Source organism: Phoca vitulina, unplaced genomic scaffold (assembly GCF_004348235.1).
Source record: "Phoca vitulina isolate PV1807 unplaced genomic scaffold, GSC_HSeal_1.0 scaffold11, whole genome shotgun sequence".
NCBI lineage: Eukaryota > Metazoa > Chordata > Mammalia > Carnivora > Phocidae > Phoca > Phoca vitulina.
The window spans coordinates 8,006,874-8,025,630 of record NW_022589714.1 but is presented as its reverse complement, the minus strand read 5'-3'; the positions used below and the strand labels follow the sequence as shown (position 1 = coordinate 8,025,630).

At 38.0% G+C, this 18,757-nt stretch overlaps 1 protein-coding gene across 3 annotated transcripts in view; it reads right to left on the bottom strand.

The window, feature by feature from the left end:
• The window catches only part of UBE3D (ubiquitin protein ligase E3D), a 154,865-nt gene that overhangs the window by 94,983 nt on the left and 41,125 nt on the right, over positions 1-18,757 (bottom strand). The window contains exons 7-10 of one of the 3 annotated variants that reach the window (XM_032409377.1): positions 18,426-18,534; positions 15,202-15,365; positions 14,710-14,846; positions 13,013-13,214 (exon numbers count right to left, since the gene is read on the bottom strand). In XM_032409377.1, the coding sequence (XP_032265268.1) occupies positions 13,144-13,214; positions 14,710-14,846; positions 15,202-15,365; positions 18,426-18,534 (481 nt within the window). In that variant the 3' untranslated portion in view covers positions 13,013-13,143. Of the gene's footprint in view, positions 1-13,012; positions 13,215-14,709; positions 14,847-15,201; positions 15,366-18,425; positions 18,535-18,757 lie in introns of those variants that run through there. The other 2 variants (XM_032409379.1, XM_032409376.1) reach the window with 2 other exon arrangements.

Sequence of the window (18,757 nt, the reverse complement as noted above, 5' to 3'; positions counted from 1 at the left end):
CCATTGCAGTTGCTTTAGATGACAAATGTCAAACTGAAATTCTGGCAGATATGGAAGATTAAGCACCTTTTCTTTGATACTCATTATCCCACATTAAGCCAATAAGTTTCCTTATAAAGTGGGATTACAAAAATCATATGAACAAACAATCTTGAAGAAAATTTAACTCAGAGCATATATTTAAATAAGTGCTTAGAGCTCCATTTAAAGTACTACAGTTTTCCTTAATATATTTAAAAGAGGTCATTTCCCATCAGTAATCCGGTATTTTTAAAACAACATTTGAGAAGCTTTAGCTATACAATTAAAAGTAAATGTCTCCTCTACTACAGCTACATTTCAGTAGCTGAGAAGCCAAGGCCCTTTTCCAACTCTCAGTCTTCATTCTAACAGGCGACACAGATTCTGTAGTCCATCATTTTAATAACACAAAAACAACACAATACCCTTTGCATCGAGACAATAAAGCTTGAACCTTGCTGACCCCAACCATGTTTTCTCTGTGCTGATACTGAGGTCAGTGATACACTGGAACAAGTCACACTATAAATTCACAACCACAAACCTCAACGGGCAATGAACAATGCCTACCAATCCCACACATCTCTAGTCATCTCACTCACCTCCTCTCCAAATGACCATTTGAATCTTCTCCATTCTCATCAAACTTCCAACTGTCCACTACACCCACCCCTTTTCCTCTTATGCCTCTTCCCCCATCACTCCTACTTAATAGATAAAATAAGCCATCACAGGCCGAGACTCTCATTGTCCCCAAACCTAGTATGCAAACCTGTTCCATCCACTCCAATTCTGTTCTTCCCTCCTGTTACAGAAAGGGAATTATCCCTGTTCCTAAGGCTAGTTGTTACACCTCAGCTGGAGATACCAGCCCCTCCTGTCCTGTCGGAATCAACCACCACTTCTTTCTCATGTGTAATAAACCTCTTCCTCTCAACAGGATCCTTGTTGTTGCCTTTTAAATAGGGTCTAACCTACCTGCCTAACTTCGGTCAGCTCCCCATCCCCTTCCTATCGCTCCTTCCCTTCAGAGCCAAACTTCTTCAAACAGTTGTCCACACTTGTCTCTGTCACATCCCCTGCCACTCACTGCTCACCCATTCCAATCCAGCTCCCAGTGCTGTCACCTGACAAAACAGTCCCTGCTAAGGTCACTGATGGCTGTGTCAGTCTAAATCCAATACACGTTTTACATTCAACATCTTATCTGACTTCTCAGCAACATCTGACCTCTTCCTCCTTCTTCAAGTACTTTGTTCTTCCCTCAGCTTCTATGAAACAGCACTCTGTTGCTTTCCTCCTACCTCTCCTGCTGCTCCTCTAGCTCCTTTCTAGGCTCACCCTCCTTTTTCTGGCCCATAAAAGTGGGCAGTTCTTTACAGCTCAGTCCTTCCATCCTCTCTTCCTAAACAATCCCACCCATCCTTGGCTTCAATTATGACCACTATGAAGATGACTCACAAATTTAAAAACACAGCCCAAACCTTTCATCTGAACTCCAGGTCTATATATTAACTTTTTATTTGCTATTTCCTCTTGGATGACTCAAATAGTAACTCAAACTCAGCACGTATAAAACCTCATGATCTTCTCCCAAAACTTGATTTTCTTCCAATGTTATCTATCCCAATAAATAGTGGCTTGGTTACAAAATCCAATCAATCACAAACACTGCAATATTACTATAGTATCTCTCAAATCTATCTCAGCTGCCATCGTCCACTATAGTCATTTCTCTTGGGCTTCTGCAATAGCCTCCTATCTGATCTACCATATTCAACTGTTCCTTGGTTGGCAGCCAGAATAATCTTTCTGAAGCATACATTAAACCATCTCACCCTTCTCTCTGGACAAAACATTCAATAGATTCTTATTGTTCTTAGGATAAACACAAAGACAAGCTCTTTAAAATGCCTCTAAGATCCTGAGTTGGTCTGGCTCCTCCTACCCTGTCCCCGTATCTCACTCTCTCCAGTGTAGCCACCTTGGTCTTCTTCCCATCTCTTGCCCTCACTATGCTCTCTCCCACCACAGGTCCTTTTGTGCTGCTTTCTTATGGGCAAGCCCAGAGCCTCTTCACATAGTTGGCTTGTTCTCATCTTTCAGACAGCAGTCAAGCATCAGTTCTTCCTGGAATCCTATCCTAACCTGGCTGGTCTCCCTATGATTTGCTCTCTTAGCATTATATAGCTCTTTTTCATAGCACTGATCATTTATTTGTCTTTCCCACTAGACTCTACTAAGGTCTATGATTCAAGGCATCAGATCTCTTTAGCTCAATTTTCTATTTCCAGTACCTAGCACTGTAGTATGAATTTAGTATCTGTTGAATGAATGAATAAATGACCATCTTTAACACCTGACGTTGAAAAATGGGTTCTTGAAATTCTGTCTCTCCTGTCTGGTACCACTGTAAATGCCTTCTTCCCTTTACATCTAAATTACCTAAAAGAGCCCTGAAAGATGAATCCCTAGGTCTAGTTGCTCTCTGATTCACCCTATTGTGTAAAGCTGGCAGGATGCTGGGGCAACATCTTCTTACGGGCAATCAAAATGGTAATAAGAAAGGGGACCAAGTGGGAAAAAAGAGACTGCACAAGGAAAAGGAAGCTTGAAACCATTCCATTTGAGGCTATTAAGCTTGGAGAAGAGAAAATCTAGGACTGAATGTCAGATTACCTGAATATTAGTTGTCATATTCAAGAATCAACAGATTGATTTTTGGTAGCTCTGGATCAGAGTTTCTGAGAAATAGATCTCAGTTCAATAAGAGAAAGACCATTCAATCAATTAGAACTATCTCAATGTTGTCAATCTTGTTAAGTAGGGACTTTGCCATGACCCAGTGAATTCAAGTCCAGTCTGGTGAAATGCACAGTACAGAGAACAGTGGTTCTCAAACATTTTTGTATCAGCTCTGGAACCCTTTCTTCAAACAAAAGCTTTTGATGAGACCCTCAGAGTCCACACAGATAAATGAGAGCATCTCTACGGGCAGATGACTGCCACCCTCCACTTCCCACTCAACCCCTCTGCGAGCCACCTGCCACTGCATTGGCAGCAGCCTATTGGAGCTCCCTACATGAAAACATGCATGCTTTCAGGGCGCTGGGGTGGCTCAGTCAGCTGAGTGTCTGCCTTTGGCTCAGGTCATGATCTCAGGGTCCTGAGATCAGGCCCCGCATTGGGCTCCCTCCTGAACGAGAAGCCTGCTTCTCCCTCTCTCTCCCTCTACCCCTTCCCCCTGCTTGTGCACTTTCTCTCTCTCTCTCTCAAAAAATAAAGTCTTAAAAAAAAAAAAAATAGGGTGCCTGGGTGGCTCAGTTGGTTAAGTGACTGCCTTCAGCTCAGGTCATGATCCTGGAGTCCCAGGATCGAGTCCCGCATCGGGCTCCCTGCTCAGCAGGGAGTCTGCTTCTCCCTCTGACCCTCCCCCCTCTCATGTGCTCTCTCTCTTTCTCTCAAATAAATAAATAAAATCTTTAAAAAAATAAATAAATAAAATAAATAAAGAGAAGAAAAAACATGCATGCTTTCCCTGCCCAGCCCTCTGCAACTTTTACTGGGGTAGGGGTGGAGTGCAGGAACCTACTTCTTAACTCTTTTCCATTTTCTTTGATTCAGCTAATGAATATGATTTTCTATGAAAACCCTTTTAGCATGTATGTAGATTTTGCTCTTTTCAAAGAATTTTTTTTTGTACATGTTGCCTTTACTATAAACTCCTTTATGGCAATAATCTTTGGTTTCCTGCTCTGGAATCACATATAATACCAAGTATAGTAGGAGGTAATAAAAAAAGAGGAAAGAAAAACCCAACCCTTCTGACGTGAAAAGTGAAGACAACTACTTCAGGTTGGACTCATAAAAATATCTAACACATGATTAGAAAACACAGGAAAGTGAAGTAACAATTTCATACACACATTCTCCTTCCTGCTTTAGCCAATCCCAGTTCCCTCACCCTTTCTACTCTCACAGTTCATGATTATACTTATCTCACATTCTTGCATCAAAAGAGGGAAACCAGATTCTTTACAGAAAGCGATTCCAAGAGATGAATTGCTTTCCACAGGTAAAACCTCCTTTGACTAGCATCTCAAGGGAAAAACCTCACTTTTATTATATGTCACTGTCTTATTTCCTATATTTTCCTTAATGATTATAAATTCATAGATAAGAATTCCAAATAAAATAAATTTGAATTTAGGCCACTGTACATATACAGTGTAATTTTTTCAATTACAGATTAAGGAAGCATGTGCTCAACTTGCTTTATAATGAAGAACAATTTCTAGATGGGTACGTCTAGGCGATAATATGGTAGTAGCAGACAAATGTGTGAAAAGTACTTTCCGAAGAAGCATTTCTTTTCCCAGAATTTGGTAACTTTCCTGTATTTTTAGATTAATTTCCTTTCAATGGATTGCTGTTCTAAGAAGCTAAGGCACTGACTTCTGAAAAAAATCACATTTGTATCCTTAAATTCTGATCTAGAAGATCAGATATGAACATACTATAAATCAGAAGTTTCCACTGCTGATGTTACATATTAAGATGCATAAATATTTACTGAATATAGTATAGTAAGCAGTATATTTTGGGGAGTGATCAAAGTGCTGACACATTCTAAACTACCAAAGGAATTGTTCTTGAGGAAGAATATACATTTACAGTGACATTTTCAGATCTCCTAAAATTTTATGGTGAAGGACTACATGATATAATGAAAAAGAAGTGAATTTGGAATCAGGACAACCTGGCTCAAATTCTGGCTCTATCACCAACTAACAAAGTGACTATTTCTCTAACTAAGCTTCAGTTTCCTCACTTATAAAATATAAGACTTGGACACTCATACCTGAAGTCTAAATTAATCCTATTCTGCAAAAGGAATGCCCCTAATTAAAGTACACTGACAATGTCAGCCTGTGACTTCTATGTGGGGACATAGAAGGCTCTTTAAATGGTTTAATAAAGTGCTCTTTAGGAGTTAGTGACACAAATCCATTCATTGCTTGCTCGTTCATTCTAGCACAGTAGTCACACTATCCAAATGAATTCATGTGAAGTGTTCTAGTAAGTTATATAATTATTAAATAACAGGTCTTAGATATTCTGCTGGACATGAAATTAGCATAAATTAACATTTGGTATATGTTTTCATCAATCAAAAAGGACAAATTCCTCTAAATCTCCTCAAAATCACCTAATTTTATCTTAGGCAATGATAGTGCCTGACACATCAGGTAGGGTACCTCAATTAAGCAAACTTTAGCAATGATTTTATGAGTACACAGGCAACAAAGTAAAAATAAATGGAACTGCATTAAACTTAAAAGATTCTGTGCATCACAAGACACAATCAACAGATGCAATCAAAAAACGCAATCTATGGAATGAGAAAAAATATTTGCAGGTCATGTCTAATAAAGAGTTAACATCAGAATATATTAACTCCTACAATTCAACAACAAAAAAAACCAAACCAAATAACCTGATTTAAAAATGGGCAAAGAACTCTAGAAAACAGTATGGAGGTTCCTCAAAAAGTTAAAAATAGAGCTACTACCCTACAACCCAGCAACTGCACTATTAGGCACATACCCCAAAGATACAAATGTAGTGATCCAAAGGGGCACCTGCACCCCAATGTTTATAGCAGCAGTGCCCACAATCGCCAAAATATGGAAAGATGTCCATTGACAGATGAATGGATATAGAAGATGTGGTATATATATATATATATATATATATATACATACAATGAAATACTACTCAGCCATCAAAAAAAAATATGAAATCTTGCCATTTGCAATGACGTGGATGGAACTAGAGGGTATTATGCTAAGCGAAATAAGTCAATCAGAGAAAGACAATTATCACATGATTTCACTCAGATGTGGAATTTAAGAAACAAAATAGAGAAGCAAAGATTCGGGAAGGGAGGGAAAAATAAAACAAGATGGAATTAGGAGGGAGACAAACCATAAGAGACTCGTAATCATAGGAAACAAACTGAGGCTTGCTGGAGGGGGGTCAGGGGGAGGGATGTGGTAATGGGATGATGGACATTAAGGAGGGCACATCATGTAATGAGCACTGGGTGTTATAAGAGACTGATGAATCACTGAACTCTACCTCTGAAACTAAAAATACACTATATGTTAATTGAATTTAAATAAAAAAATTTTAATTTAAAAAAAAACGGGCAAAGAACTTGAACAGACATTTCTCCAAAGAAGATATACAAATGGCCAACAGGTATATGAAAGATGCTCAATATCACTCACCAGAGAAATGCAAATCAAAACCACAATAAGATACCACCACACACCCATTAGGATGGCTACTATTAAAAAAATAGAAAATAGGAGCACCTGGCTGGCTCAGTCTGTGGAACATGCAAATCTTAATCTCGCGGTTGTGAGTTTGAGCCCCACATTAGACACAGAGATTACTTAAAAATAAAATCCTTAAGGGGCGCCTGAGTGGTTCAGTCGGTTAAGCATCTAACTTCGGTTCGGGTCATGATCTCAGGGTCCTGTGATCGAGTCCCCCATCAGGCACTGTGCTCAGCGGGGAGTCTGCTTCTCCCTCTTCCTCTGCCTTTCCCCCTCCCCCTGCTCATGCGCTCTCTTTCTCTCATAAATAAGTAAATGAAATCTTTAAAAAAAAAAACTAAAATAAAGCCCTTTAAAAAAACAGAAAATGGTAAGTGTTGGTGAGAATGTAGAGAAATTAGAACAACTCTTGGTGGGAATGTAAAATGCTGCAACTACCACGGAAAACAGTATGGAGGTTCCTCAAAAAATTAAAAATACAACTACAATTTGATCCAGTAATCACACTTCTGGGTATATATCCAGAAGAACTGAAAGCAGGATCTCAGAGAGATATTTGCATGCCCAAGTTCAAAGCAACACTATTCATAATACACAAGAAGCAACCCAAATATCCACTGAGGGATGAATGGATAAACAAAAAGTGTTATTTACACACACATACACACACACACACACACACTGGAATAGCACTCAGCCTTAAAAAGAGAGGTGATCTTACATGCTACAACATAGATGAACAATCCTAAGGACATTATGCTGAGTGAAATAAGCCAGTTAAAAAAAGACAAATATTCCATGATTCCACTTATATGAAGTATCTAAAGTAGTCAGTGTTATGAACTGAATTGTGTTCCCCAAAAATTCTTATGTTGAATATGAACAGTTAGGGCTCTAATCCCCAAAGTTACTGTATTTGGAGAGAGGGCCTTTCAAAAAGTACTTAGTTAAATAAGGTCATTAAGAATGGGGCTCTAATCAGATAGAACTGCTGTCCTCATCAGAAGAGGAAGAGAATCAAGATCTTCTCCTTGTCTCTACCCCTTCCCCATCTACCTCTCTCTTTGCCCTACAAAAAGAAGGGGACATGTGAGGATACAGGGACATGGCGGCTGTCTGTAAGCCAGGAAGAGAGGCCTCATCAGAAACCAATCTTGATGGCACCTTGATCCTGGACTTCCAAACTCCAGAACTTTTAAGAAAATAAGTTTCTGGTTTTTAAGTCATCCAGTCTTTGGCATTTTGTTATGAGAGGCCTGGCAGACTAATATAGTCAAGTTCATAAAAACAGAAAATAGAATGGTGGTTACCAGGGGCTGGGAGAAGGGGGAAAAGGTATACAGTTTCAGTTGCAGAATGTAAAAGTTCTGGAGAACTCTTTCACAACATATATGTGAATATACTTAACATCACTGAACTGTATACTTAAAAATGGTTAAGACGGTAAATTTTATACCATGTGGTTTTTACCTGATTAAATAAAATAAGCAGAATTTCAATTTTCCTGCTGAAATAATGAAGAAAAAAAGATTTAAAAATACTACTTCACAGGGGCGCCTGGGTGGCTCAGTTGGTTAAGCAACGGCCTTCGGCTCAGGTCATGATCCTGGAGTCCCAGGATCCAGTCCCACATCGGGCTCCCTGCTCAGCAGGGAGTCTACTTCTCCCTCTGACCCTCCCCGCCCTCATGTGCTCTCTCTCTCTCTCTCATTCTCTCTCTCTCAAATAAATAAAATCTTTTAAAAAAAATACTATTTCACAAATAAAAACAACTACCAGTATTATTTTATGCATATGAAATGTATACGGGTATGATTTATGTGTTTCTACTTCATTAGAAAAAGCAATAATAGGGGTGCCTGGGTAGCACAGTTGGTGAAGCATCCGACTCTTGGTTTCGGCTCAGGTCCTGATCTCAGGGTCGTGAGATCAAGCCCCAAGTCAGAGCGCAGAGCCCACTTAAGTTTCTCTCTCTCTCCCTCTGCCCCTCCCCACTGTACTCACTTGCCCATGCTTTCTCTCTCTTAAAAATAAATAAATCTTTTTTAAAAAAAAAAGCAGTAATGATGACTATCTTAAGGCAAAACAATACTTCTTTTTTAGAAACAGTATTTACCAATACAGAGCCAACAAAGAAAAACCTAGTTAGTTTGCTAAATATAATCCCTAAATTCACTAAAACTAAGGGTGATATAGCATATCATCATTTCCTCCCTCCATATATTTTGCCAGAAAATGCTTCTACTAATTGTGGAACACAGAACAGTCCTCAGTTCAAATTCTCCAGATTTTTTAATCACATATTTTATCTTTTGAAAAGCTACTACCAGTAGCTACTACCAGTACTACCAGTACTCAGACTCATTTAACTTAAACAATGAAGAGAATTCAATTCAGCTTTTTTAAAAAGCCACTTATTGGGGCGCCTGGGTGGCTCAGTCCTTAAGCATCTGCTTTCAGCTCAGGTCATGATCCCAGGGTCCTGGGATCAAGCCCCGCATCAGGCTCCCTGCTCCGCGGGAAGCCTGCTTCTCCCTCTCCCACTCCCCCTGCTTGTGTTCCCTCTCTCGCTGTGTCTCTCTCTGTCAAATAAATAAATAAAATCTTTAAAAAAAAAAAACAACACTTATTTATACTTAGTGATTACATTCCTGTAAGTTCTTTTCTCTTAAATACATAAGAACAAAGGACTTGAAACCTATAAAATTCTTCATCATTATTTATTACAAATAAATCTATTTTTCATGTTTCCTTAAGAGAAAATGAGAGAAGTATAACAATAAACATTATATTTGTACTTATCCTGTTTACTCTAAGTTAACATGTGGGATTATAGAGGTTCATTGAGCTCATGCTGCCGTAAAATTTCTCTTATTTGCTGGCCTAAATAAAATTTCAAGAAAATTGTGGGTTGTGACACCCAGAGGGAAAGGCAGACACAGCCTGATTTCAGGAGACAGACTAGGACAGGGTTTTTCAACTTTGGCACTACTGGCATTTGGGCTGGATAATTCTTTGTTATAGAGACTCTCTGAGGCATTGTAGGATATTTAAGAGTATCCTGGGCTTTACCTACTAGATTCCAGCAGCCCAAGTCGTGACAACCAAAAATGACCCAGACATTGCCAATGTCCCCTAAGGAGCAAAATTACCCCGGTCTAGAGACTATGAGGCCATGGGTGAATTGAATGAATTAGCACAATTAAACTGCAGACGTTAACTTAGAGTCCAAAGCTACAAAGTTAACATTTAGGATCTAAACTCTGATATGCAAACTAAACAAATAAGTTGTAAGATAACTGTGGGCAGGGGGGTAGAGGGATAAAAAAAATAGACTTCAAAATATTAAAAGACATGTGTGCCTATTGCTAGAAAGAAAGAACATTCTAAATATATTACCTGCCACTTTTTGTGTGTGTGCTCAAGGAACTAAAACCAGTTACATTTGCTATTTTCCTGTTTTAGACTGCCATCTGGCAATCCACACTTCCACTAAAAAAAAAAAAAAAAAAGAAAAAAAAAATTAAAATTGCAGCCGATTGAACTAAAATAGTTAATGTACCACCCCACGTGCCAAAAATATGCCAGGGAGGGGCGCCTGGGTGGCTCAGTCGTTAAGCGTCTGCCTTCGGCTCAGGTCATGATCCCAGGGTCCTGGGATCGAGCCCCGCATCGGGCTCCCTGCTCGGCGGGAAGCCTGCTTCTCCCTCTCCCACTCCCCCTGCTTGTGTTCCCTCTCTCGCTGTGTCTCTCTCTGTCAAATAAATAAATAAAATCTTAAAAAAAAAAAAAAAAAATGCCAGGGAGTCTACAGTTTACTCAGTAATGCCCCCAAAGAAAGAAACTAATGTCTCTTAAAAGACAATGTCCTTAAAGACAAAAGCAAATAACTCGCAGGATGCTTACCCAATTTATGAAGTTCCTTTACTACCTTTGGGGGATACAGAGTCAACCAGTAGTAGGAGAAAAAGCAAAACAAAAGATGATACACAACAGGCAAACTGAACTCATCAAACTCATTTATTATGTCCCCAAGACATGACATACAAAATTAAAAAAAAAGTCTACTAATCAAATACAGCAGAACACAACTGATTATAGTCTTTTTATTTCCAGCGTCACAGGGATTTGTTAGGAATGAGTGAAATGAGACAGTACACTGAATCCTTGTCACTCTCCTCAAGAGAGGCAGTGTAAAGATCCTTCACAATAATGAATATAAGTTCACCAATGTAATTGAATCTACTACCAATTCCTTTTCCTTAGCACCCAAAAGCTGTCAAAAGACAAACTGGCCCATCCAAACTGGTATATCCTTTGAGTTCTCTTTCACAAATCCATAAAGGCAGACTATGGGAACAAGAACCTACAGTCACCAATAGATGAACAGTAACGATCAAATATAAAGATGAGCAGAAAACTATGAACCATTCATTTAACAAATGTTTTGTCAAATGTGACCATAAATTGTATGTATTAAACACTTCTATAAGAACTCATCTAGGGGCGCTTGGGTGGCTCAGTCAGTTGAACGTCTGCCTTCAGCTCAGGTCATGATCCCAGGGTCCTGGGATTGAGCCTGCATTGGGCTCCCTGCTCAAAGGGGAGCCTGCTTCTCCCTCTGCCACTCCCCCTGTTTGTGTTCTCTTTCTCTCAAATACATACATTTAAAAAAAAAAAATCTTAAAAAAAAAAAAAAACTCATCTAGATGTAGTAATGAGCAAGATAGACAAGGTCCTGATTCACTGGAGTATACATCCAAGCACAAGAATTCTAGTGGAAGCATTAAACGTTTGGGGAAAGCAACACCATGAAACAAAGTATCAATCACAAAGAATCTTTTCAAAGAGAAGAGAGTTAACACCCAAAGAAAAGAGTTAATAGAGAAAACAGAAGACTTGAAGTATCACTATTATTCTCAGATATTGAGAGAATACTTCATTTGTAAGATAAGAACAGATGTGACATGAGAAAATTCTGAATAAACACTAACATTTAGATATATCTGTATGAAATCTTAGAAAAACAAAGATAAAGAAAAATCCTATAGGTTTTCAGAGAGATACCATATAAGAGATTATCAGGTATTCAAGGACTGACTACAGTTCAACTTTAAAAGAACTATGAAAGGGCATATTTCATCAAAGCAAACAATGAAACAAAGACTATGAAGTGAAAAATAAACAGCAAAAAAATACATACTATAATACTATTTATAAATATTTTAAAAACATCAATTTTTTTCATGGAAGTAGACATACAATAAAAATATAAAGACATTTATGGCTGTGATACATGAGTGTAAGAGGTAAGCAAATGGGGTAGGGCTTCTTTAAGAAAGAACCACTATCAGTAGAATCATAAATGATCTCAACATAGAGGAAAGTGCATGAGACAGGGAAAGAAAGAAGAAATGCGAAACCTTACTAAGAGTCTTTTCTTGTTCTGGTGAAGAGTATGGGTACTAGTTAAATCTAGAAACTGATAATAAAAAAAAGAAGTTTAAGTACATATATTAGAAGTTTCAGGTTAACCACTAAAAATCATCTTGAAATAGACTTTTTTTTTACTCCCAAATCATCAAAAAATGATAGAGAAGACAACCAATGTAAAAGACAGTAAACTAAGTTCAACTACATTAATAATCACAGTTAGTGTGGATTAAATTCACTTTTAAAATAGACTGTCATATTGGAGTTTGTTTTCTTCTAATTCACCTGTTTTTTGTTCATTTGTTTTTTAATGGACCATTTATATTTGCTTTATTCCAACACCCCAATAAGTACCTATATCTTTGGCTAATTCTTCTTTTTTTTTTTTTGCCACTCATAAGGTTTTTTTTTTAATTTAAATTCAATTAATTAACATATAATGTATTATTGGTTTTAGGGGTGCAGGTCCGTGATTCATCAGTCTTATATAATATCCAGTGCTCATTACATCACATGCCCTCCTTAATATCCATCACCCAGTTACCCTATCCCCCTACCCCCTCCTCTCCAGCAACCCTCAGTTTGTTTCCTAAGATTAAGAGTCTCTTAAAAAAAAAAAAGATTAAGAGTCTCTTATGGTTTGTCTTCCTCTCTGGTTTCATCTTGTTTCATTTTTTCCTCTCTTCCCCTATGATCCTCTGCCTTGTTTCTTAAATTCCACATATCAGTGAGATCATATGATAATTGCCTTTCTCTGAATTCACCTTTTTTTTTTTTAATTTATTTTAAGTAGGCTGCACACAATGTAGGGCTTGAACTCACGACCCTAACATCAAGAGTTGCATGCTCTACCAACTGAGCCAGCCAGGTGCCCCCGTCATAATGAAGTTTTAAAATATCCACCTACAGAGTTTATAAGGTACATGTTAGCAAGACATATACCTAAGATAAAATAACACAGAACAGCTGTAAAGAAAGAAATGGAGAAACATTCCCTTTCTCCATGGGGGTTACATTTCAAGACCCCCCCAGTGGATGCCTGAAACCTCAGGTAGTACCCAGCCCTATATATATTATGCTTTTCCCTATCCATACATACCTATGATAAAATTTAATTTATAAATCAGGCATGGTAAGAGATTAACAATAACTAATAATAAAATAGAACAATTACAATGATATACTGTAATAAAAGCTATGTAAATGTGGTCTCTTTCTCTCTCTCAAAATATCTTCTTGTACTGAACTCACCCTTTTTATGATGGTGATGATGTGAAATGACAAAATGCCTATGTGATGAGATGAAGTGAGGCAAGTGATGGAGACACCGTGACCTTGCATTAGGCTATGACTGACCTTCTGACCATACGCCAGGAAGAGGATCATCTGCTTGTGGATGCAGGTGACCACAGGTGACTGAAACCACAGAACATGAAACTGCATGTAAGAGGGGACTACTGTATAACAAATTAGCAATTAAAAAAAAAAAAGGAAAGTAAATATAACAATATTAACATCAGGCAGATTGGAATTAAAGAGAAATAGCATCAAATGGAAGAAGAGCAAAATCTCTCATGGATAAAATATGTAATTAGGCAAAGTGTCATGGCACAAACATTTATGTACCTAAAAACACAGCTTCAAAATATATAATGCAAAAGCCGATATAAAAATCAGAACAAAAAAACTTTTCTATATTTAACACACCCTTCTCAAAAATGCACATTTCAGAGGAATAAAAAATGTGAAAAGATTTTAATAAGCTTCACTATATAAGTCTAAGCACACACACACACACAAACACACACAAGTAAACACAGGATACAAGCAACCAACAGCTTAAAACTTGACTATGTATTACGCCACACACACACCCAAGTCCCCAAAGCATCAAAGCATAAGCCATATTCTCTGATCATACCTCAAAACAACACAAGGGTAGTCATCTGAGCTGTTTCATTTAGACTGGCATTAAATGGGCAAAAATCTAAATGGCAGTTTGGGTGAGGCTTCAGGGAAGTGGAATTTATAGAAACTTCAGGTAGGAGTATATATAAACTGACAATGCTTTTTTACAAAGTAATTTGATATTATCTATCAAAATTTTAAATGTCATACCTTTGCCACAGCAATTCTACTTCTAGAAATCCCTCATAAGAAAAGTACACATAATTACAAACCAAATTTGTGTAACAACACACAGCACAATGCTAATTACAGAAGGAAAACAGTAATAACCCAAGTATCTATCAACAGAAAAACAGTTAAATTATTTATAGTACATCCATTTCATAAAATGCCAAGCACTGATGTGGAAAGAATCTCCAAGACTCTGCAGTGTTGCCTTTTTTTTTTTTAAGTGTAAAAAAATACATCTGTATCATTCAAATCATGTTAAGATGAAAAATAAATAGGAGTTGAAGAATAGACAACATACTTTTACTTCCAGAGAGGGACATGGCGGAGAATTTTCATATTTTACTTTATGTACGTCTCAACTGTTTGAATATTTTATGATTTATACTGCTTGTATAATCCAAAAAAGAAAAGAGCAATTTTTCAAAATTTCTTATTTACTTCCCCGAAAAAGACTGGGATCTTTCTGTTCTTATTACAAATTTGATCAAACTCATTGGAGAGTACAAGACAAGTATAAACTTCCAACCGTTCCCTCTGCCAGAAACACTGTTCTCTCAGATAAGGCTCACTCCTTTTCTTCCTTCGAGTTTTCCAGTTAAATATCATCTTATCTGAGAAAACTTCCTTGACTTTTCAATATAAAATGACGACCTCCTACACCTATCCTACTACTCCCCAACTACTTTGCCTTGCTTTATATTTCACTAAAGTAATTTCTACACCTGTGTCTTAGTGTCCCTATCTCTAAAATGAGGGTGATAATAGTACCTACCCTGCAGGGTTGATGTTAGGCTTAAATGAGCCAGAAGCCCTCCGATGAGTGTCTGGCTCTTAGTAGGAGCCACATCAGTCCATGATTTTATGACTCTTTTGCTGATGGTCTGCCTTCCCCCTATTACAATGACAAGCCTGGGAAAAAAGGACTGTGTTTTGTTCACCTTTGCATCCTGAATGCCTGGGAAGTGCTTATCAGTAAATATTCATAGCTGTTGATGCCTGATTTAGTACTGCAGCCATATGCACAGACAGCTGAGATTACAAGAAAAAGACCAATTATTTTCAGTAAAAGCAAGCTTTCTGCACATTAGCATGAATCATCTGTAATAATTCAATCTACTTTAAAGCATAATATTTAGCAGTATGACTCCTAGAAGCTTCAAATAGGGAAGTGGTATGGTACCATTTAATTCATTAATTTCTCAACACCAAATGGCAAAAGAAACTAAAACATACTGTGGAATGAGAAAACAAAAGCACAACTTACTTTTCATTCCTGTTTTTGATGCATGGCTGGTAGAGGACCTTGACAGCATTCCAGGCAGAACTGGAATCTGCCTTCAAGGTATCTTCCAACAAGGGGAATTTTTTGATACTCTTGGAACTTCCCAAAGATTCAATCACCAAGCTGTCTGAGTTTAAAAGCCACAGCTAAAGATACGGAGAGAAAAGTCCAAGTATAAGGATATTATCATCACCCTATCCATATCTCATACCACCACTAAAAAACAAAACACAAACAAAACTATAAAAATACCAGAAAAAAAAAGACAGAAGAAACCTGTATATAATTTTTAAGTATGATAAGTCTTTCAAAGTGTAACATCTGGTAGAGCCGCTGAGATCATAAAGTTAAAAAAAAAAAAAAAGACAACCAACTAGGAGAAAATAGTTAATATGTAGACAACAAAGTTATTATCTGTAATGTATAGAGCTCCCAGGAATCAATAAGGGGGCAAAAACAGCCCAAAAGAAATAAAGGCAAAGAATATGAACAGAATTAACAGAAGAAATAAGTGATAAACATGTAAAAATGTTAATATAACTAATAATAAGGAAATGTAAAAATCATGTGCCACCCTTTTTCACGTATCAGATTGGCAAGTACAAAAAGATGGTAACAGGGACACCTGGGTGTCTCAGTCGGTTAAGCATCTGCCTTCAGCTCAGGTCATGATCCCAGGGTCCTGGGATTGAGTTCTGCATCGGGCTCCCTGCTCAGTGGAGAATCTGCTTCTCCCTCTGCCTGCCGCTCCCCGTTTGTGCACACTCTCTCTCTCTCTCTGACAAATAAATAAAATCTTAAAAAAAAAAAATTTTTTTTTAAAGATAATAGCATCCAGCTCAGTAGAGGGGGCTGGACTGCTGGTGGAAGAGGGTTTCGGGATTTGGATGCACGCTATTCACTGAGGGGCTCAGCTGGAGTCTGGCTTCAGCCTCATCCCATGGGGAGCTCTGACGCAAGAATGGCACCTACAGAGTCTGTCCCACCTGGAGACAGGAGGCCCTTGCTTTCTGTCCCCCAGGGTCAAATCACTGGCAGTAGACTGACCAGGACAAGGGTGGGGAAGAGGTAACTTTCCGAACAAGGTGGCACCTGTCATGTAAGGGCATGTCTCTGGAGATGAGGCAGCTGTGTGCATTAGCAGCCCACACGTCTCAGCAGCTGGGAACTGGGTGCACCAGCCTGAGTAAGGAGGATCTGGGTAGGGCACCAAGAATGTCTCACTATATGGGATAAGTGAGTACAAGTTTTCTGGAGGGTTATAATTATCAGTTTAAAAAACACAACTTCTAATAGTGTCTTAGATTAGAAAGGTCTATTTCCAAAGAAGTACTAAAATACACACGCAAAGATTATTTTCATCGCAGCACTGTCTTTAACAGCCACACTGGAATTCTAGTCCCTCAAGACCCTGGTCTATATTTAAACTCACAGGAAACAATCCTTATGATATACTGTTGAGTGAAGTAAACATGATGAAGAAAAATGCTCGTCATGTGACTCGAGTTGTTTCACGAACAGAAAAGCAGAATGTGAGCGTATGAACACAGAGTTGTATATAGAGAGGGAGAAGATGCTGAAGTGCACATACCACACAGTAATGTTTACCTTCAAATACTGTGATATAGCAAGACAAGGAGTGAAGACAAGATGGGGGAATACCACTTCTTTTACATTCTTCCTGTTGTCTGAATGTTTCAAGAATATATTACTTTTACAACAAAGTTTTTTTTGAATTTATTTTTTTAAAGATTTTATTTATTTATTTGACAGAGAGAGCACGAGGGAGAGCACATGCAGGGGAGAGGGAGAAACAGGCCCACTGTGGAGCTCGATCCCAGTACCCTGGGATCACGGCCTGAGCCGAAGGTAGATGCTTAACTGACTGAGCCACCCAGGTACCCCCGAACTTAAATATATATTAGCAGTAAGTTTTAGGTTTTCAGGTGTTTCCTATTCCTGAGTTTTAACTTGAAAAACCTTCCAGTAAAAGAAAATTAAAACTGATTTCAGACTATGACTATGAGGCACACTCAGTATTAACTTCAGTCAACAAGTATGTTAGCTTTGGTAGAAATGATCTGGAATCAGAGAAGCATGGGGTCCCCATAATGGATGGCCAGCTACAAAGCCACACTTAACAACAACCATAACTCTTTCTCCCTCCTTCTAGCTACCATGTTTTAGATGCAGGGGACGATTCTGCTAACGGCAGGGCCTAAAATACACACACACACTCTTATCCAAAACTTGCCACTACTTCTCAGACATCAATGTGTTAAAATCAGGATCTCGAAGAGGTATCTGTACCCCCATGTTCACTACAGCACTATTTACGATAGCTAAGATGCAGAAACAATCTAAATGTCCATCAAGAGATGAATGGATAAAGCAGATGTGGTGCATACATATATGGAATATTATTTTTTTAAAAAAGAAGGAAACCTTGTAATATGCAACAACGCAGATGAACTTTGAGGACAGTATGCCAAGTGAAATAAGCCAGACACGGAAGGACAGTACTGCCTGATGCTACTTCCATAAGGAATATAAAATAGTCTAATTCATAGAAGCAGAGAGTAGAATGGTAGTTGCCAGGGGCTAGAGGAGGGAGAAATGGGGAGTTGCTCACTAAAGGGCATAGAGTTTTAGTTAGGCAAGATGAGTAAGTTCTAGAGATCTCCAAGTAATACTGTGCCTATAATTAACAATATTGTTATCGTGCACTTAAAAATCTAAAAAAAAAAAAAAATCTATGAAGAGGGTAGGTCTCACGTTAAGCATTCTCACCACATACACACATACACAAAAACAGGAGCAACAGGACATATTTTAAACAGAAGAGTATCAAAAGGGCAAAAAAGGGAAAAATCAATAGGGGAAAAAAGTGAAAGAAACAGAATTAAGTTACAGTGACCAAGAAAAGCCTATTAACAACTTGGAGTGAAAAACTTTATTTTGTGGTGTAAGCAGCAATCAGGTTTTATTTCTCTCTATATCCCTAGTACCTAGCACATAGAGGCACTTGATCTTTTATTATTAAATTAAGGGAGTTTGATGTGGGAATTAAACTGATATTATGAATTCAATTTTTGATCATTTATTTTCTAGACCTGAGAATTAAAGAAAAGAGAATGGCAAGACTAAAGAATTTCTGAGACCCTGGATTACCAAGCTACAGAAAGCTGGGAGAAGTCACTTCTTACCAAGATGTACACTTTGCCATCATGACCTTGAATAGTGAATCTAAAAGTGCTTCTAGCAGAGGAGAGTTCCACCAGACACTGGGCGATAACATTCTGTACAAACTGAGACCTGTTTGAACAGAAATCAATTTTCACAATGTGCCTTTCATAATAACTCTAACTGGCAAGAGGAGCCAAAAATACCCACAGGGTACCTAAAAGGCAGAGGTGTGTGCAGCCAGACTTTTCTATATGCTACCCATTCCTTCACAGACTGTGCTAATGTGGATTTTAATATATTTTAATGTATTTGTGTTTGCTCCAGACTTCTTATAACCTATTCTCCAATCCTT